The sequence below is a fragment of the Neolamprologus brichardi genome, chromosome 16 (assembly GCF_056152115.1).
Source record: "Neolamprologus brichardi isolate AB-2024 chromosome 16, ASM5615211v1, whole genome shotgun sequence".
In the NCBI taxonomy this organism is placed as follows: Eukaryota; Metazoa; Chordata; class Actinopteri; order Cichliformes; family Cichlidae; genus Neolamprologus; species Neolamprologus brichardi.
In genome coordinates this window covers 3079153-3100685 of record NC_142119.1, presented here as the reverse complement: position 1 = coordinate 3100685, position 21533 = coordinate 3079153, and the positions used below count along the sequence as shown (strand labels likewise).

Genomic DNA, 21533 nt, shown 5'->3' with positions numbered 1-21533 from the left:
AGCGGTGGGTGCGGTGCTGGAACAGCGAATCTCGGGTGTCTGGCAACCGCTCGCCTTTTTCAGCCGTACGCTGCGTGACAGCAAACGTAATTACAGCATTTTTGACAGGGAGCTACTGGTGCTCCACCTGGCGACTCGTCATTTCCGTTTTTTTCTCGAGGGTCGTCACTTTACCGCATACGTGGACCACAAACCCTTGACGTTTGCCATGTCCAAGGTTTCTGATTCATGGAGTGCACGCCAGCAGCGCCAGTTGGCAGCAATTTCTGAGTTTACCACGGACATTCGGCACGTGGCTGGTAAATCCAATCATGTGGCTGACTGTTTGTCCCGTGTGCTGGTTTCTCCCCTCTTTCTTGGCATAGACTACTCCGCCATGGCTGCCGATCAGAGCGGTGACCCGGACATCCTCGCGCTTAAATCCACCCAGACGGGCCTCATACTGGAGGACAGACCCGTGCAGGACGGTGGTCCCCTGCTCGTCTGTGACGTTTCCACCGGCCGCCCTCGCCCAGTGGTTCCCGTTTCCTGGCGTTGTCGAGTTTTTGACTCGGTACATGCTCTCTCTCATCCGGGGGTCCGGGCCTCTGTTAAACTGGTCAGCTCTAAATTTGTTTGGCCAGGCCTTGGCAAATCTGTTAAGGAATGGGCGTCGGCGTGCATTCCCTGCCAGCGTGCCAAGGTTCATAAACACACCAAGGTGCCCCTGGAGCAGTTCTTCATACCCGGCAAACGTTTCGATCATGTGCATGTCGATCTGGTGGGTCCTCTGCCGCAGTCACAAGGTTTTACGCACCTTTTGACTGTTGTTGACCGCACCACCAGGTGGCCGGAGGCGGTCCCCCTGGCGTCCACTACCGCAGCAGTGGTGGCCAAGGCGTTTTTGTCGACCTGGGTCTTGCGTTTCGGCCCACCCGCGGACATTACGTCGGACAGAGGCCCCCAGTTCATTTCCGAGCTTTGGTCGACCATGGCTGATGGACTGGGGGCTAAAGTCCAACGCACAACCGCATACAACCCGCAAGCTAATGGGATGTGTGAACGGTTCCACCGGTCGCTTAAGGCTGCTGTTCGCGCCTCCTTAAAGGATGGCAATTGGGTTGACCGCCTCCCGTGAGTTTTGCTTTGGCTGCGCTCTGCGGTTAAGGAGGATCTCGGCGCTTCCCCAGCTGAGCTAGTATTTGGTCAGCCCTTCCGCGTGCCTGGAGAATTCTTGCCCGAGAACCCTCCCCCCTGCTTCGATCCATCTGTGCTATCTCTCAACCCGCTTTTGCACTCGCTTCGGGTTCCTGGTCCGGTGCACCATTGCGTGCCTGACACTTTTGTTCCAAAGACTTTAGAGACTGCTACGTTTGTTTTTGTCAGGCACGATGCCCACAGGACACCGCTGCGGCCGCTGTATGACGGCCCATTCAGGGTTATCGAACCGGGCCAGAAACATTTTGTTTTGGATTTTGGGGGTCGAAGGGAGACTGTGTGTGTTGACAGACTTAAACCTGCACATGTTCTTCCGGACAGTAATGTAGTGCCGGCCCAGGCCCCTCGCTGTGGCCGCCCTCCTTCGATGGGGTTGACAGACTCTGGTTTTCCCCCCAGGACTACCCCCGGACCACCAGCGTTTGATAATGGTCTGAAGCTTCGGTCAGCGCGATGTCTGGCCGATCTATTGATTAGTTTAAGGTGACCCAAACTATGAGAGGATTGCATACATGCTTACAATACAATACACCACATATAACCTGTAAACAGAATACAGTCCTGTGTGCACTCAGCAGCCTGCTGCATTGGAGTCTGCCTGGTAACAGATGACTCAGACAAAGTCAGGAAGTATACTTCTAGAATGTCTTTGTTTGTCGAGTGAGGTCATGCACTGAGGTCAAGACACATAGGCTGCCTGTACACATACACAGTATCTAGACTTGTTTGCTCGAAACTGCAAAGTTGTTTTACCTGCATACGTGACAGTTTAGTTCCACAGATAAGTGAAGTGCAGTAAATGAAATAACAGGAAGCATCTGGCTGTGGCGGAGGAACAGAGGAAGGAACTGTTCTTTTTTAGAATATGGGTCGGAATTACTGGAACTGATGCATTTTATCTATCTGCTTGGACGCACAAGGGGCGTTATATTTCCTGATACACTGATGTTATATATACGACTGCTCGTTTATTGTTCTGGGAAGATCGAGGCTGATCTTTTGCAGAGCTCATCTTCCCACATATACAGTGGGGCAAAAAAGTATTTAGTCAGCCACCGATTGTGCAAGTTCCCCCACTTAAAATGATGACAGAGGTCAGTAATTTGCACCAGAGGTACACTTCAACTGTGAGAGACAGAATGTGAAAAAAAATCTATGAATTCACATGGTAGGATTTGTAAAGAATTTATTCGTAAATCAGGGTGGAAAATAAGTATTTGGTCAATAACAAAAATACAACTCAATACTTTGTAACATAACCTTTGTTGGCAATAACAGAGGTCAAACGTTTACTATCGGTCTTTACCAGGTTTGCACACACAGTAGCTGGTATTTTGGCCCATTCCTCCATGCAGATCTTCTCAAGAGCAGTGATGTTTTGGGGCTGTCGCCGAGCAACACGGACTTTCAACTCCCGCCACAGATTTTCTATGGGGTTGAGGTCTGGAAACTGGCTAGGCCACTCCAGGACTTTCAAATGCTTCTTACGGAGCCACTCCTTTGTTGCCCGGGCGGTGTGTTTTGGATCATTGTCATGTTGGAAGACCCAGCCTCGTTTCATCTTCAAAGTTCTCACTGATGGAAGGAGGTTTTGGCTCAAAATCTCACGATACTTGGCCCCATTCATTCTGTCCTTAACACGGATCAGTCGTCCTGTCCCCTTGGCAGAAAAACAGCCCCATAGCATGATGTTTCCACCCCCATGCTTCACAGTAGGTATGGTGTTCTTGGGATGCAACTCAGTATTCTTCTTCCTCCAAACACGACGAGTTGAGTTTATACCAAAAAGTTCTACTTTGGTTTCATCTGACCACATGACATTCTCCCAATCCTCTGCTGTATCATCCATGTGCTCTCTGGCAAACTTCAGACGGGCCTGGACATGCACTGGCTTCAGCAGCGGAACATGTCTGGCACTGCGGGATTTGATTCCCTGCCGTTGTAGTGTGTTACTGATGGTGACCTTTGTTACTTTGGTCCCAGCTCTCTGCAGGTCATTCACCAGGTCCCCCCGTGTGGTTCTGGGATCTTTGCTCACCGTTCTCATGATCATTTTGACCCCACGGGATGAGATCTTGCGTGGAGCCCCAGATCGAGGGAGATTATCAGTGGTCTTGTATGTCTTCCATTTTCTGATGATTGCTCCCACAGTTGATTTTTTCACACCAAGCTGCTTGCCTATTGTAGATTCACTCTTCCCAGTCTGGTGCAGGTCTACAATTCTTTTCCTGGTGTCCTTCGAAAGCTCTTTGGTCTTGGCCATGGCGGAGTTTGGAGTCTGACTGGTTGAGGCTGTGGACAGGTGTCTTTTATACAGATGATGAGGTCAAACAGGTGCCATTCATACAGGTAACGAGTGGGGGACAGAAAAGCTTCTTACAGAAGACGTTACAGGTCTGTGAGAGCCAGGGATTTTCCTTGTTTGAGGTGACCAAATACTTATTTTCCACCCTGATTTACGAATAAATTCTTTACAAATCCTACCATGTGAATTCATGGATTTTTTTTTCACATTCTGTCTCTCACAGTTGAAGTGTACCTCTGGTGCAAATTACTGACCTCTGTCATCATTTTAAGTGGGGGAACTTGCACAATCGGTGGCTGACTAAATACTTTTTTGCCCCACTGTATGTGTTTAAATAAAATCATTGTTTTGACACACAATGGACCTCCAGTCGTTTGTCTTTCACCTCAAATCACGAATCAGGACAGGTGGAAATGGCAAAACGGAACAAAAATAATCTATACTGAGACAAACTAAACTATTGAACAGCAAACATGAACACGAAGGAATGTAGACAAAGGTACATGGTGGCGACAGCAGGGGAAACACACAGTAGATACGCAGACAGACCAGCGACTACAACAACAGAAGACACGACTTAAATACACTCAGAGAATACAGGGAGATTACACACAGGTGGGGAACACAGCTGGAAGTAATTGACAAGACAAGGGAGGCAAACTGAATACACTCACATAAGACACGGACTTTCACAATAAAACAGGAAACAAGAAACCATCACACAAGGACGCAGACTCGACACTGAGAGGCAGACAGAATATAACACATGGAACTCAAACTATGCTAAACATGAGACACAACCGAAGAACAAATCCTTAAACACGAATAAACAGAAACATAGAATTCTAATAATAATCAGCAAAGCACACGAGTCTCAGAAAACAATCCAAAATGCAAAAATAAACCAAAACATAAGAAACTCAAACTGCTGGGTCAAAAACGACCTAAAGGACATAAATAGGTTTACTGCTGCTACTGCACTGAGCTTGACAGAGCTAAAATTAAACATCGATCCCCTTATATTGTCACCGGTTCATAAAACTTGTGGAGCATTAACATTTTTCTGATTTCTTATCTTTATGGAATATACCAGCCTGAGAGGAATCTATTTAACCCAAATAGGTCAAAAACAATCCCTTACACCCATAATAAAACTCTTTCCCTGGAAATCTGTTACGTATTAGAATCTAAGCAATCACAATGAGATTATTTTTTTTACGTGGGCAGCATTACTACACTGTTTGGTAGTCTTACTCTGTAAAAGGTCCATAGCCGAATCCTCTCATGTCACGATATTCCCTCCACACACTCATGTCTCCTCTACAAGGGAACTTCTCATCCTTCCTCAGCAGCTCGGCCAAAAGCTCTGGGGTGTTCAAGGATATTGCTCTGAGTCCGTCTCTGTAAATGGGCCCATACAGCTGCTTCTCGTAGATCTGACGGTGGAAAAGTGATAAAGGTAGAGCTGCATTCTTATAGAATAAAGATAAAGACATTTGGGGATTTTTGCAATGTGTAATTTAAAAAGCAGACATTATATTTAATCAGTCAGTAATCAGATGCCAGAGGTCAGTGTGTGCTGGAGTGGCCGCATGTGATTCATCAGAGCAAGGGCGTAGATTTGGCATGGACGGAAGGGACATGTCCCCACCAATATCCAGCGATTATTGAATTGTCCCCACCAATAATTTGATCTCTTCGAGTAAAGAAAAACAAAACCGATAGAAATTTTAAAAAAGCGATCTGTCAACGTCTCATTCACCTAGCGGTGCAGAAAGAGTTAAATTACGTTCTCTACTGGAGTCCTATATCATGTGACAAATATGGCCAATGTGATTGGCTGTGCCTTTCAGGGAGCTCTGTTTAGTTTTAGCAGCTGCAAGCCTGCGCTGCGAGGAGGAGAGGAGGATGGCAGCAAAAAGAACCTGGATATAAGAAAGTATTTTTCAAAGAAACCTGTAAGTGACTTAAAGTCATGTTCACTCATAAAATCTGTCCATCATAATAACGTTACAGGCTATGCAAGGCAATACATGCCAACCCTCCCGTTTTTTCTCGTACAATCCCGAATTTCAGTGCCCCTCTTATTACTCTTTCTGGGTTGCAAAATAAACTTTAAACTTAAATTTTCAGGCGAGAATGTAGCTGTGTATGTTATATTCTGGATTAGGCTCTTTGAAAAGATCAGGACAGAAGGACGTGGATAGGTGTCTTTATTGAACAGCAGGACATCACACACTAACTTGTTGTTTTCTTAGCGGTGCACAAACTACCCTTTTGTTGTTATATATTGTATAAATGACCCAGATTATTTATGTTATTGATATTTTTCAAACAGTTAAATCCCTGAACGAATTATACCGTATAATATAGATTCGACTCTTATTTTGAAATTCGGAACGGGCAACTTCCGGGAAGATCGTACTGCTACTGCTTGCCATAGAAACGGTTAATGAAAAAGTTACCGTTTTCTATCCATCTTTAAATTAGCATCTAGCTGGAAGGCGAACAGGTATGTTTGTTTGTTGTACTTGTTGTTTACATTTCGGACAATTTGTAAATGTATTATTTGATTGTTAATAAGTTTATGAGTGATCTAGCAGGCTGATGCTAGCACCTCCTATGCCTTTTCAGTGAATTAATTAGCATAACGGAAACGTGAATCAATCTATCAAGTGAATGTTTATTTTGTTTTATGTCATGATTACAGCTCTTACGATGTGTCTATGGTAATTTGTGAATAAATGGGTTGGAATACTCCACCATGGTCCATCCATAATGATCACTGAGTGCATCGTCTGAATAAAGTCTGGCTGGAATGCTACAGTAAGAGCTGATCCCCCGCATCATCCTGCTGCCACTCTGCACCACGGAACCACGAGGACGAGTCACGGAGCTGTGTTGCTATTCGTCTGGGATTGACAAGACATTTCACGGAGCAGCTCAGCGCCATTCTATGGGTCTTCTCGACAGAGACTTTATAATCATCATGCAGCTGGCTTAATGGTTTGATGTGACGGTCAGAAAAGGTATGGAACATTTCATTCTAATCGACAAGGAAAGGACATTCATTCTCATCAGTGGTGGTTAAAGGGAGAGAGAAGGTCATCAACTACTGTGGACATCTGCTGCATTAAGACACAACGGACATGAAGTAATAACAAGTGAAGTAATTTTGTTTATTGGTATTTACCACCACTACTGTATATTTATCATTCTTTCTACTGACCCAAAAGGGGGTGAAAGAGGGGGCATTTAGTTCCATTTGTAACTGTACAGTCTTAATGGTGTATTGACTTGTGTTTAGCATAAGAGGTTTACTTTACCACATCAGTTTGCAACAGCTAGCAGGTTGCATTCATTATTTTATACATTTCTTCTCAATGTTGTGTTGGTTATCTGCTTCTATTTCAACTTGGTTTAAAGTGCAAAGATTCTTCTCCCTTCTGTTAACGCAGCCTGTAAGTTATAGTAACCACAAGCAGCTCATTAACTAAAGCCTGCAAATTAGATAAGTAAATAACATAAACATGAAGGAAATGGAGAATCCCTCCTCACAAACAGAACTAGAGCATCAGATAGTCGACCTGCAGAATAAAATCGAAAGGCTTAAGGCGTCTCTTGAAGACACATCAGAAACTACGGAAATAGAACTTTTGGAGAAGGAAATTCAACACAGAGAAGAAACGTTGAACAACTTTCAAGGCGAGCTTAAAGAAGGCCTCCGACGCTCCACTCGAACAAAAATCCCAACTCCAAAGGCGCTCGAAATGCAACAGGAGGAAGCAAGAAAAAGGGAAAGAAAGTTCATCTTAACATACGAAAGATGGAAGATTCGAGCCCGAGAGTCAAGAGAGCAGCTCAAGTCAGACATTAGTAAAGGCGAGCTGGCATCTTTGATGGATGCTTTGGAGAAAGAGAAAGAAACTGTGTTAAATACTTACCTTGAAATATGAAGTCACATTACACCTTCTCCAGAATTAAGACATCACGTTGACAGTTGTGAGGCAGTTACAGCCGAAATTATGAAAGTTACCTACGAGAGAATGTCAGACCTCGATGGTGATTATGATGCAGAACAAGTACATTGCCGTCTCAGGGAGCTGCTTAAGAACAGCTATGCACGCTCCATCTATGGATCCACTGCATCTAGAGTGACAAAGTCAATCCGTAGTCACAAAAGCACTTCTCTAACACTCAAACAGGCGGATGCCGCAGCAGAGCTGGCTGCTAAGGAAGTCGAATTTGAAGGGTTGCTGGAAGAAGAGAGACAAATGGAGAAGATAGAGGAACAGCAGAGAAAAATGGAAGTAGAAAAGCGCAGACTTGAACACCTTCAAGCAGAAAAGAATTTGAGGGCTGCTCGGGCCAAACTGCAAGTCTACAGCCAGGTAGCCTCGCAGGAAGGCAGTCTCCATTCCTCTAATAGTTCAGTGGGAAATCATCATGTTCCCCCTGCTATCAGCCCTCCAACTCCCACCGTCACAGCATCGCCACCCGACCTAAACGTGTCATCCCTTGCCCAAGCCCTACAAGACAGTATGGCTCTAAATAGACTTCCAGTTCGAGAGCCATCTGTATTTAGTGGGGACCCCATTCAGTTCATTGAGTGGAAAACTTCATTCATGTCACTTATTGACAAAAAGGCCATCTCCCCAGCAGACAAACTTTATTACTTGAGGAAGTATGTAGGTGGCACAGCTCGTAAAACATTGGAAGGAACTTTCTATAGAAATGACAGCGACGCTTATAAGGATGCGTGGAACAAACTGGATAACAGGTATGGCCAAACCTTTATTATACAGAAAGCCTTCAGAGATAAGCTCACAGATTGGCCAAAGATCCAACCAAGAGATGCAGAAGGATTAAGAGACTTCTCAGATTTCTTAAATGCTTGTCAAGATGCAATGACACATGTGAAGAGCCTTGAAATACTGAACGACTGTGAAGAGAATAAGAAGCTAATCCTCAAACTACCAGAGTGGATAGCATCTCACTGGAACAGGAAGGTTACTGAAGCCTTAAAGGGCAATAAGGAATTCCCTAGTTTTAAGGACTTCACCGCATTCGTGGCGACAGAGGCAGAGATCACTTGCAATCCGATCACCTCAGCTTATGCCCTCCGCAGCTCTGAGTCGAGCACTGCAAAACAAGGCAGCAGAGATCCTAAGAGGAACAAGGCAAGCGTTCTAAACACACAGACTGAGGCTGACACCGAGAGGCTCAAGCCAGTTAAAGGAAAGGAAAGGCCTCCTTGTGCCTTCTGTCAAAATAATCAACACAGACTACATGGATGTCCCAAGTTTATTGCTAAAACTCTGGAGGAGCGCCGAGAATTTGTCAGAGAACATAAGCTCTGCTATGGCTGCACCAAACCTGGACATAGTGCAAAAGACTGTCGACATCGACACTCATGCAACACGTGCAAGGGTAAACATCCCACTTGTTTACACGATGACAGCTATGTAAAGAAGGAAAGGGTCCTGCCACAGGAAACCACTATCCTGAGCAACGCCGGCCAAACGGAGGCTGCTGCAACTTCAATGTCAGTGATTACTGGACAGCCAACTAACACATCAATGATTGTGCCTGTGTGGGTGTCAAAAAAGGATGCAGGAACTGAGAAACTGGTTTACGCCCTGCTGGACACACAAAGCGACACAACATTTGTTGACCAGGAACTGAGTGATGTACTAAAGGCAGATTCCTGTCCAGTTAAGCTGAAGTTAACTACTATGATCGGACGTGACGTGATTGTAAAGAGCCAAAGAGTCTCAGGGCTTTGTGTTCGGGGTTATCGCTCTTCCCTCCTCATCAACCTTCCTCCTGCTTATACCAAGGATTGCATACCGGTAAACAGAGCCCATATCCCAACAAGCGAGACAGCTAAAAGATGGAATCATCTCTCCAAGGTCATAGAAGAGATTCCACCTCTACAGGACTGTGAGGTTGGTTTATTGATAGGCTATAACTGTGCACGAGCAATGGCACCAAGAGACGTCATAACGGGAGGAGACGATGAGCCTTACGCAATTCGTACCGACTTAGGATGGAGCATAGTTGGTGGTGCGTCGACATGCCCCGACACTTTAAGTACAGCGGGACAGTGCTTCCGAGTTGCAGTCAGGGAGCTCCCACCAGTCACCCCAGCAGATGCCATTCGCATTCTAGAGTCTGACTTTAAGGATGCTAAGGAAGACGGCAAACCAGTGTCTCAGGAGGACATCCTGTTCCTGGACAAACTCAAGAACCACATCAAAAAGAACAGTCTAGGTCACTACGAGATGCCGTTACCCTTTAAGGAGAGACCTACCTTACCTGACAACAAACAGCTTGCAGTCATGCGTCTGAGCCATCTAAAGAGGAAGCTGTTAAAGGATGAAGGGTACAAAGAACAGTATGTCAAGTTCATGGAGGAGGTCATAGAAAAGGGTGATGCAGAGGAAGTCCACGATGATGGGAAAGAGGGCGAAAAATGGCACATACCTCATCACGGTGTATTCCACGACAAGAAGCCAGACAAACTGCGCGTGGTGTTCGACTGCTCTGCCAAGTACCAGGGAACCAGTCTGAATGATCATCTGCTCACTGGTCCTGACCTGATGAACAATCTCAACGGCGTACTTCTTCGCTTCCGGTTGCATTCCACTGCACTGATGTGCGACATAGAGAAAATGTTTCATCAATTTCATGTGAGGAAGTCGGACCAGGATTACCTGCGCTTCCTTTGGTGGAAGAAAGGAGATCTCGGTGCACAACCCCAAGAATACCGTATGAGGGTGCATATCTTTGGCGCAGCCTCATCACCTGGTTGTGCGAACTACGGATTGAAGCATTTGGCTACAGAAAATAAAGACCAATACCCATTAGGCTCTCAGTTCATTCTGAGAGATTTCTATGTCGACGATGGAGTCACAAGTACAGACAGCTCAGAGAAGGCTATCAAGTTAGCAGAAGAAGCCAGAAGACTTTGTGCCCTGGGTGGTCTCAGGCTCCACAAGTTTGTGTCCAACGCCTAAGCTGTCCTGGAAAGCATACCAGCAACTGAACGTGCATCAGACATTAAAGACCTCAACCTTGCCTTTGATAACTTACCTTCAGAGAGAGCGTTGGGTATCCAATGGCACGTTGAATCAGACTGCCTGAAGATCAGCACCAACCTTAAGGAACAGCCTGCAACGCGTCGAGGCATATTGTCCATTGTTGCATCCCTGTACGATCCCTTGGGTCTCATAGCCCCTTTTTTGCTCAGTGGAAAGGAAGTGCTGCAGCAGATGTGCTGCCATGGAACAGGTTGGGACGACCCTCTAACCAACGAACTTCGCCCACGGTGGGAGAAATGGAAAAACGACCTCAACAACTTGGAGAGAATAAATATACCCCGAAGTTACGCCCTGGCAAATTTCGGAAAGGTTATCAAACGTGAGTTACATCACTTCTCCGACGCAAGCACTACTGGCTATGGACAGTGTTCATATCTGAGGCTTAGCAATGAAGAAGGAGACATCCACTGTGCACTAGTCATGGCCAAATCTCGCGTCGCCCCAACAAAGGTCACCACGATCCCAAGATTAGAGTTGATGGCTGCAGTCATCTCTGTGAAAACCAGCAATGTTTTGAAGGAAGAACTTGGATATGCGGACGTTGAAGAGCATTTTTGGACCGATTCCAAGGTGGTACTAGGGTACATCAATAACGAGGCTCGACGTTTTCACACATTCGTAGCCAACCGTATCCAGAAGATATATCTCTACACGAATCAAAGGCAATGGAGATACGTCCCTACCGACCAGAATCCTGCGGATCGTGCTTCTAGAGGTTGTTCTGCCAATGAGCTAATATCATCGAACTGGTTTACTGGCCCTGCATTTCTATGGGAAAAGGGAGTTGACCTCTCAGAAGAGGTGGCTCCGGAACTGTCAGTCGGAGATCCAGAAGTTAAGGAAACACAGACTCTAAACACGGAAACTGTAGAACAAGATTCTCTTACTTATCGGCTGACAAAGTTCTCGTCCTGGACCTGCGCCATCTGTGCAGTGACTCGCATTCTTCGAAGGATCAACAAGGATAAGTCAATTGGCCTCTCTACAGTGCAGGAAAGAGAAGAAGCAGAACGCCTCATCATCAAAGATCTACAGAGACAAACATACTCGGAGGAAGTGCGGCTATTGAGGAAAGGTTGTCAGCTGCCACCTCATAACAAGGTACATCACCTCAACCCCTTCTTGGACAACAATGGTGTGATTAAGGTGGGAGGTCGACTCTGTGATTCAAACCTTCCTCTCTCAGTCAAACACCCTACCATCATTCCAAAGGAACATCATGTTACAAGAATGATCATAGCATACTGTCATGAAGAAGTCAAGCATCAAGGCAAGGGGATGACTCTCAGTGCAATTAGGACAAGAGGTTACTGAATACCAGGAATTGGTAGGACGGTTGCATCTTATCTTCGCCGATGTGTAGTTTGTCGGAAGCTTCGGAGACGGACAGAAGAACAGAAAATGGCCGATCTCCCTCCAGAGCGAGTAAATCCATCTCCACCCTTTACCTACTGTGGAATGGATTGCTTTGGACCCTTCTATAGCAAGCAAGGACGTAGTGTGCGAAAACGATATGGTCTCCTTTTCACCTGCTTCTCCTCTAGAGCCATCCATATTGAAATGCTGGAGGACCTATCTACAGACTCATTCATAATTGGACTGCGCTGCTACATTGCTATACGTGGAGCCGTGCGCCAGATCAAATCTGACCAAGGCAGTAACTTCCTAGGAGCCAAGAATGAACTGCAGGTAGCCCTCACGGAATTAGATGGTGATAAACTGACGAACTTCCTTTCTAAGAAGCAGTGTGACTTCATCCTAAATGCTCCTGGTTCAAGTCATGCTGGTGGAGTGTGGGAGCATCAAATTAGAACAGTCAGGAGTGTTCTCAACGCGACCCTTGGACTCTCACCTGGAAACCTACCTGATGCTTCCCTCCGAGCATTCTTCTATGAAGCAATGACGATAGTTAATAGTCGTCCTCTCACTATTGAAAACCTACATGATTCCAACAGTCTTGAGCCACTGACACCAAACCACTTACTTACCCTGAAGTCTACCATGGCCCTTCCTCCCCCCGGCAAGTTCATAAGGGAAGATATGTATGCGAGAAAGAGATGGCGCCACGTACAATATTTGGCCGAGCAGTTCTGGAACCGTTGGCGGAAAGAGTACTTGGCCAACATTGCCTTTAGACAACGCTGGCACACCCCAAAGAGAAACCTGCAGATCGGGGATATAGTCATAATGAAGGATGAAGACTTGCCCAGAAATGAATGGAGGTTGGGAAGGGTCGTAGCGACTACAATGGACAGAGATGGACTGGTTAGGAGAGTGAAGCTCTGTCTAGGCAAAAATGGTGAGCGTCTTACTAAGCGGTCAGTGCTCGAACGGCCAGTTCAAAAACTAGTCTTATTGTTGGAAAATGACTAGTTCATTCCTTGCATACTATGCTTCTGTTGTTTGGTCATTATTTGTATTGTGAAATCATTTGTGTTCTCTCTTCCTATGGTTATGGAGTTATGATGTTTGTTACACTAATGATTTGGTGGGAGTGTAAATGACCCAGATTATTTATCTTATTGATATTTTTCAAACAGTTAAATCCCTGAACGAATTATACCGCATAATATAGATTCGACTCTTATTTTGAAATTCGGAACGGGCAACTTCCGGGAAGATCGTACTGCTACTGCTTGCCATAGAAACGGTTAATGAAAAAGTTACCGTTTTCTATCCATCTTTAAATTAGCATCTAGCTGGAAGGCGAACAGGTATGTTTGTTTGTTGTACTTGTTGTTTACATTTCGGACAATTTGTAAATGTATTATTTGATTGTTAATAAGTTTATGAGTGATCTAGCAGGCTGATGCTAGCACCTCCTATGCCTTTTCAGTGAATTAATTAGCATAACGGAAACGTGAATCAATCTATCAAGTGAATGTTTATTTTGTTTTATGTCATGATTACAGCTCTTACGATGTGTCTATGGTAATTTGTGAATAAATGGGTTGGAATACCCCACCATGGTCTATCCGTAATGATCATTGAGTGCATCGTCTGAATAAAGTCTGGCTGGAATGCTACATATTGGTCAACCAAGAACTAGCCCTGTAACAGGCACTTCTGTATTTTACCACTGGGGAGCAACAATTCACTCTATTACAGTGTAAACTTCAAATATCTGAACCGGGAGAACAGCAAACTCCCGGCACATCGTTTTAGGCTTTGGCCCACATCAGTCTAAAATTGTATGTAACCATGAATAACGTGTTGCCATGTCCACCAGGAGACACTGGACAGTATCGATGTAAAACAAATATGCCAGCAGTTTATCTCAGTTAACGAGAGGAGAAGGCATGTGTTTGGCTCCTTCACATAGTGGACATCGAGTTGTTGTGTGGGACATGTAGTCCGTGTCTGTTGCTGTAACTGTAGCATCCCTGGCTGAATGATGGTCTCTTATACGGATGCTTCACAGAGGTTCTATTGGAAATGTTTTTATTGAAACATTCAGTGAAGACACCGTAAGAGCTAGGAGCAAAACAAAACCAGCAATATTAATACCATAACATCAAAGGAAAAAATTCTCCTGCTCACATATAGCATATACATCAAATTTACATCAGTCAATTCATTATATCACCACACTAACTTACAACTACACATAAAGGTCAAGGTTAACAACATAAACTCTATTAAACAACATTTTGATTGCATGTAACTTATTCTGTTAAAGGAAACATTAACAAACCTTGTGCCACTGTCAGCCAGGTACTAATTGGAAAAGGAAACGTACATATTTTTCACTTTAAGGCACACTATTTACCATATCCTAAAAGAAACGTTACTAACAGCCCTTTAACGGTTTTGCGCCAGTTTCCTGTTTCAAAATAAAAGCATGGATTCCAAAATAAAACCGAAGTACCTTTCAAACAAACGTAAAAAATATTTACCAAATTTAAAGGTCATTTACAGCAGGCACGTGCCGTGGGGGGGGGCTAGAGGGGCTTGAGCACCCGCCCCTTTCCTGATGGGTGCCCAAAGTGCCCTTTTGTTGAGGCAACTTTTTTTTTTTTTAATTATTTATTTATCTTTTTTAATGTGTGTGTGCGTGCAGAGTCCTGTCTGTGCCCCTCAACAATAATATTTAACTAAATAAAAGGATCTGGCTTGCATCAGTCACATGATCACATTTAACCAATGATCGCGCTTGACGGCAGAACGCGCTGGTTACGAGCCGGGAACGAGCTCACAGAGAGCACGCGCATTTTTTGGGGTCCGGAGCTATAGGAGAAACACAAATTAACTCAGAGACAGACTGATGCGACAAAACCAGTAAGTAGGTGTACAGCGTACACTGTAGTGTATAGCACACAGGAGTATTAGCTTATTACGTACATGTTGGTATGTTGAAACAAACGAGCGTGCTGCGTGTGTAACAGCGTGACAAACATTACCTGTCCTTTTATTAACTACATATGTAGTGCTGGTCATAGCTGCTGGCTACCTGTGTAAGGCTGTCATGGGTCTGTAGCTCTGTCACCGTTTTAGGGAACATATTTAGTTTTAAAGTATTTAGAACATATTTAGCTTTAAAGTAAGTTTCTGGGCTTTTCCTGCCTTTCTGGAGGGATTATATTTCACTAAAAACGATCTAATATGCATGTCCACATAATTATGCATTATTATAATCATAATATATTAAAAAACACACGCTGTATTTCAAAGAACATACATTAAGAAGCAGATTATATTAGATTTATATTTTAAATAAGACAAAATTTGGTTTTTACAGCAGTAAAATTATTGTATCTCTACAGTTTAAAAATGTAATAAGCTTTGCCCCTGCACAGAGTGGATAGTGAAACAAATGGAATCATCATAATGACATTATTTCATATTTATTACTTCCCCCTCCTCATTGCTTTATTATTATAGCTCTAGTAATAAATAATAATGTAAGGATTCTGGATCAGCACCATGATGCCCATAGTATATACTAGTGGTGCAACGATACACAAAAAAATTCACGGTTCGGTTCGATACTTTGGTGTCACGGTTCGATATTTTTTCGATACAAAAAAAAAATGTTCATGCCTTTTTAATTTGTCATTTATTAAAATTATAAATATATATTTTAACTCAAAAGTACAGTTTTTAAATTTAATGTTGCTGAAACAAAAAAGTAATAAAAAAAATTAATATATCCGCAGGGCTCGCAAAATTTCAAAATCCCTGGTAGCCCTTCGGGCAGGGACTCTTCAGTTTTTGGTAGCCCAAAATAAATTTAAGTAGCCCGAATAAAAAAGAGAGCAATTTTTTGATTGATGTTTTGTTTCCTGTTTTGTTTCCATTACAATATTATACATTAAAGTATAATATTGTAATGGAAACAAAACATTAATCAAAAAATTGTTGAAACACAAATTACAACATTGTATAAAAATCATCAACTCAAATACTTGGTTCTAATTGAACAGAAATTTCTATGAACTTGTAAGAACTGTGAACATGAATCAGTCTGTGTCAGATCCTGAATTTCAAATTTCCAATGAAGTCACGGGTAAGAGGCAAGTGGAACCAAGATCTTTGGCCATTTGCTTTTTGAAGTTTGCAAAGACTGCTAAATTTTGCCAGTGGTAGTTCACTCTTTGCAACATAGTACGCTGTTTTAAACTGATTTTCAGGTTGATTTTTAGTATGTTATTTGCAATTGGTGTTTGTTCTGGGAAAGATATTGCAGACTGAGCAATAATGCATTTCTTGCATTTCTCATGGGTTCTGATGGGGTCTTTCTTAAAATTACTGGTCCCAGTAACAAAGGCGCTTGTTGACTCAGAAATCGAGAGAAAACCAACAGCACACCCGGCAGAACATTATGTTATTTACACGGGTGCACATAAGTGGTGCGCATTCGCTGTCAAAATAAAAGACGCGCACCAGATAAGAAGTTGCAACGCGCGTTTGCGTCCATATAATGGGCACTGTTTTTGTCCGCTAGAGTGGGATTTTCACAGCACATACTGCACCACATCTCTGTGCGTTCATCATTTGTTTGAAGCCAGTTCACCTCCTACAAACACTTTTCCGAGAATACGCGCTTCTTTTGTGGTTCGGACTCCTTCTGACATTTCTTTGGAGGTGGAGGAAAACCAAAGTAATTGCTTAAAGGAGCTTGCTTCTAAACAAATGTCTGTCCTCCTCCAGAAAATCTTATGTACGCAAACACGTGTTGCAACTTCTTATCTTGTGCGCGTTTTTTATTTTGACAGCGAATGCGCACCTGCGGACCACTTATGTGTAGCCCTGGTTATTTAGCTCGTCATATTGCAGCCACAGAAATTCTTTTGTCCATGAAACCATAAAGCTGCACTTTCTTTTTGCCTCATAGCCTGATTTGTCATAACTTTTCCGTTTTGTGATCGGCTTTTCTTTGGCTGTCACTTCTTCACCCTGACCTGTCTTATTTGGCTCAGCAGAACTAAAATATGTATCCTGCTGCTTTTACACACGCACTCACATAACGCTCAGCGATTCTCTGCGATCAACCTCTCACATGTTTAAGCTGTGGGAGATTTCACTTGTCATGTTTGCATAGTAAGCTAACGATTGATAAGACGATGTCAGAGGAATTGGTGCGCAAATTATCGTCACTCACCGATCAGCGCCGTCGCTCTCTATACACAGTTCACGCGATTGCAAAGTGAAAGCAAAAAACAAGCGCAAATTCACGATTTCAATATGTCACATATTGACAGTGGCTCACCGATGCCAATGACATAATTACCCAGCTACATTTCCGAAAGAATGCAAAAGCATTGAGTCAATGACATATATTTTTCCTTCCTACGATAGGCCGACGGGCAGGGCAGCCCGACTGGAAAAATCGCTAGCCCCAGGACGTTGGGCTAGCGATTTTGCGAGCCCTGTATCTGATTGAGGAATCACTCATCTTTGGAAAAGAGAGTTTATTACAGAGAAATGGCTCCCTCCAAAATAAAAGCTATACTATATGCTTCTTCTGGGCTATATTCTCAGCAGCATATTAAACATATCAGGTCCCCATAAGGAGAATCATGTGCTAACGGCTGTCTAAATGACTCGGGTAAAGTTTGTAGCATGCGTGCTTGTTGTCTTTGCACTAGGATGATGTCGGAGTAAATGTGCAGTCATATTCGTTGTGTTCCCACTAGTGCTGTCAGCGTTAATCTCGTTAAAATGACGTTAACGCCACAACACGGCAAATCTCCGTTAACAAGCTTCAGTGGATCGCCCCGTGCGTGGGGCTGGACAGCGTCAACACGTTAACAAGCTAACTGCGCTAACACACTAGTTCCCACCCATGTAATTGAGCATTGCGTGGCACATCCGACATACTGTTTTATTTTTGTCCATGACGCGCTTCATGCGTCACATGAAGAACAAAATAGTTCCAAATGCCAGATCTGAATGAGGGTGGGGGAGGTTTTATTTACCATGTTGCAAGGAGAGCTTAACTTCTGTCTCGCTAGCTTGCCCTGTGCTCAGTGAATCTGTGTTCGACTTCTCCGCCTAGGCTGCACTGTCGAGCGCAGATCGCAGGAAAGTTGATAAAATAAATTAAAAATTTTGTATTGTTCGATACATATGCGTACCGAACCGAAAGAACTGTATCGAACGGTTCAATATCGATACGAGTATCGTTGCACCCCTAGTATATACAGTATTCTGAAGAAGGTCTAAAATGTCACTGTGTGTGCGAGGATGTGTTTCTTTTATGTATATGGATTTTTTAAAATTATTACTCATGATATAACATTGTCCAGACATGCCTGGTAAGGACATGAGGAGGAAACAGTAGGAGCTGTGTGAGGCTACTAAAGGCAGTGCTATAACATTTTTCTGTTATCATTTTATTATAGATTAAGTGCGAGAGTTGTTAGGTGTGGATAATTAGATTATAGTTTATTGCAATAGCAAGTTGTGCCTTGTTCTCAGATAGACAGTGGGTGGAGAGTGATATATGAAATGATGGGATGGAAGGAAGAAGAGAAGCAAAGAGTGATTCACAGGCAGAGCCTAAATTATTTCTCACAGTTTTTGTTGCCTTATGGTTCCAAGTGCTGTCACCAATCTTTGCATTTTGTTATTATCTTATCTTATATTATCTTATCTATCGCATGTACTGTACCAGTGTACCTGCACATGTGATGTGACAATAAAAGTGATTTGATTTGATTTATCTCATGACACTTGTTTAATCAGCTACCATCTCTCCTATGGACTTTTTACTGTCTACAGTCTCAGATCAGCACAGCCCCGCCCTCCAGCACTATCAGCAGCAACCCCTCAACAGCAACATCGTACCCATCAGGTAAAACATCGGCTATGTTTGCTTTGCCTTGTTGCCCATATTAGATTCTTGATGAATGTGTGTTGTTGTTATTCAGCCTGGTTCAATGTGCCCTTTTTAACTTTGAGCACCCGCCCCTTTAAACCTCTCTGCACAGCCCTGATTTACAGTAACAGTAGTTCATGTTTAGAGTAAAACATCCCAGCTCACTGACTTGATCGGGGCAATAGTGTGCCTAAAATGTTGCATAATTTTGCTGAGAGATCTTTTACTTTGTGGTAATCTTAGATGAGTAGTTGTTCAGTGGTTCAGTGTTCCCTTAGTGCTAATGTATAAGAGATGTTGGTGTAGTACAACTGAAGTAATGTTGTTAAGTCCTTAAAGTCATATTCTTTTATTGTCATGACTGTATTTTAAGCTATTTTTTTTATTTTTGTATGATATCTGATTTATGTGGATTATGGTTGAAGTAAACTAAAGTATAAAATACTTAGTCAGTCATTTGTTTAATAGTAATTTAACATTATATAATTCACATATAAAACTATGAATTGTAATTTTAAATGGTTTAAAAGCATGTAGAATAGCATATGTAGGCAAGTATATTTCTCCTTTTTTATCAAGAAGCAAAGACAAAAAGGAAAAAAAAGAAACAGGGCAGAGTTCGATGGTTGAATCATCCGTCCCCACCAATGCCAAAACCAAATCTACGCCCTTGCATCAGAGAGAGAAAGCAGCCCAAGACTGTGTGTCAGTTAGCTGTGAGACAAGCTGATACTGTCTGAAGGTAACTATGGAAAAAGAGTCATACAACCAGCCCAACATTTTCTATTATGTATTGTCACTGGAGGAAAATGCAGTCACTTGTAAACCCATGACCTCTCAGATTATCAAATTTGTCACCAGGGTTTCTGAAATGCATCAGGTGGAAAACACAAAACATCTTTGAACTCCAACTGAAACAAGCACGTATCACTGTGAGTGAACATAATAAAGATCGTGCACTGCAGCCTACCTGAAGCTCATGCATACGTTTGTAGAAACCCTGAAACACCACTCTGCAAAGAAACTCCAAGAAGCTGACATGTGGGAGATCTTCCACTGTCCGAGGCTTTTTCTGCATGGTGGAGAGGGCACCTGGGGCAGGGGAGACCCTTGCCACCCCTCTGGAGCAGACTGGGGCCAGGGAGATAGGGCACGGCAGCAGTGAGCTGCATTTTCTCTTCACCAGTCTACTGGACAGCCATGCAGCCATTATGAGGGGAGAATAGAAAATACAGAGAGCTCCTATTGCATGCAGAAGACTAGCCATAAAGGGAGGGGCCACATCTTGCTAAATGTTTAACCTTTAACCTTAATGTTTAAGGATCAACAAAGACAAGAAGCCACAAAGGAACGCAAATGGAAAAATACCTAAGCTCACATTTCTCTGCTCAGTAACAGTGAGATGGCTGCTTTGGAGCAAGCCTGACTATAGTGTCAAAGTAAATCGATGACTGTTTCTAGTTACTGAATCAAAAGAATGCTTTTAATTTAAAACACAGTCAGTCATGTGAAACAGAAAGTATATGCTTCCTTTTCTAAAGTTGCTTCAAAGGGACTTCAGAGGACAAGTAGCAACCAAGTGCTTCTTATTAAATACACGTTATTAACTGATCATTAGTAAGAGTAATCTCCTGTGTAAAGGCAGACGTTTTGGCAGTTTGCTGGTCTGAAGTATTCAGGTGCATGTTACCATAATGACACAATCTTCCCAGAATTGGGCGTCCTAATTAATTCACCTCAAGGTCGCTTCGTGCAGCCCTCAGAGAAACTGTAAAAAACAAACAAACCCTGAGCTCCATCACAAACTCTGAAGGCCTCAGTCAGCATGTTAAAGTTCATGATAGCACAATTAAAAAAAGATTGAGCAAGTTTGGAAGAGTTGCGAGGAGAAATCCTCTACTCTAAAAAGAGCAGGGCAGCACAGGTTATGTTCAAAAAGCTGCATCTGACTAAACCTCAGAACTTGTGGAACAATGTCCTTTGGACCGATGAGACCATACGACCAGATGTTTGATCAGCATGCATAGAAGTATGTTTGGAGTTAACTAAACACATTATAGCAACAGTGAAGCAAGGTAGTGAAGGGGTGATGATTTGGGCAGCTTGCAGTCTTCAAGTCATTGTACCAAAGCATTCTGTCACATGTGGTGGTGGACATGTGGTGGTGTGACCTCAAAAGAGCTGTGAATGAATGAATGCTCAATGGCCTAAAACAACAATGTAAAACAAAGTGGATGCCAGACTGATAAATAGAAAACAATTATGTTATCACTGCTAAATGTGGTTCTATCATGGGGTGCACTTAGGTGTTCAGAAGCTTCTTCTGCATTTTAGTTCAGTTTTTGTCAAATAAATCACATCGTGTAAATAGGCAGTGTCTTATTTTTCACCTCATTTTAAGGCTTGCTGCTGATTTATTTGTGAAAACTATAACTTTAACTACAATTATAACCAGGGCTGGACTGGAACAAAAAAAATCGGCCCAGGCATTTTGACTAGAGACTGGCCCACCAGGTATTATAGGAAAAGCCATAAAGCCTTTGAATGAAAACAAACGCTGTTGTGACAGTGATGTACTGTCTTGTTGGTATATGTATGCTTTCTATAC

At 43.2% G+C, this 21533-nt stretch overlaps 1 protein-coding gene across 1 annotated transcript in view; it reads right to left on the bottom strand.

Annotated features, from left to right (window-relative positions):
- Positions 1 to 20284, bottom strand: part of LOC148098112 (sterol 26-hydroxylase, mitochondrial-like) — a 30356-nt gene extending 10072 nt beyond the window's left edge. The window contains exons 1-2 of the mRNA XM_087853119.1: positions 19896 to 20284; positions 4757 to 4938 (exon numbers count right to left, since the gene is read on the bottom strand). Of these exons, the coding sequence (XP_087709245.1) occupies positions 4757 to 4938; positions 19896 to 20192 (479 nt within the window). The 5' untranslated portion in view covers positions 20193 to 20284. The remainder of the gene's footprint in view (positions 1 to 4756; positions 4939 to 19895) is intronic.
- Positions 20285 to 21533: the final 1249 nt, after the last annotated feature.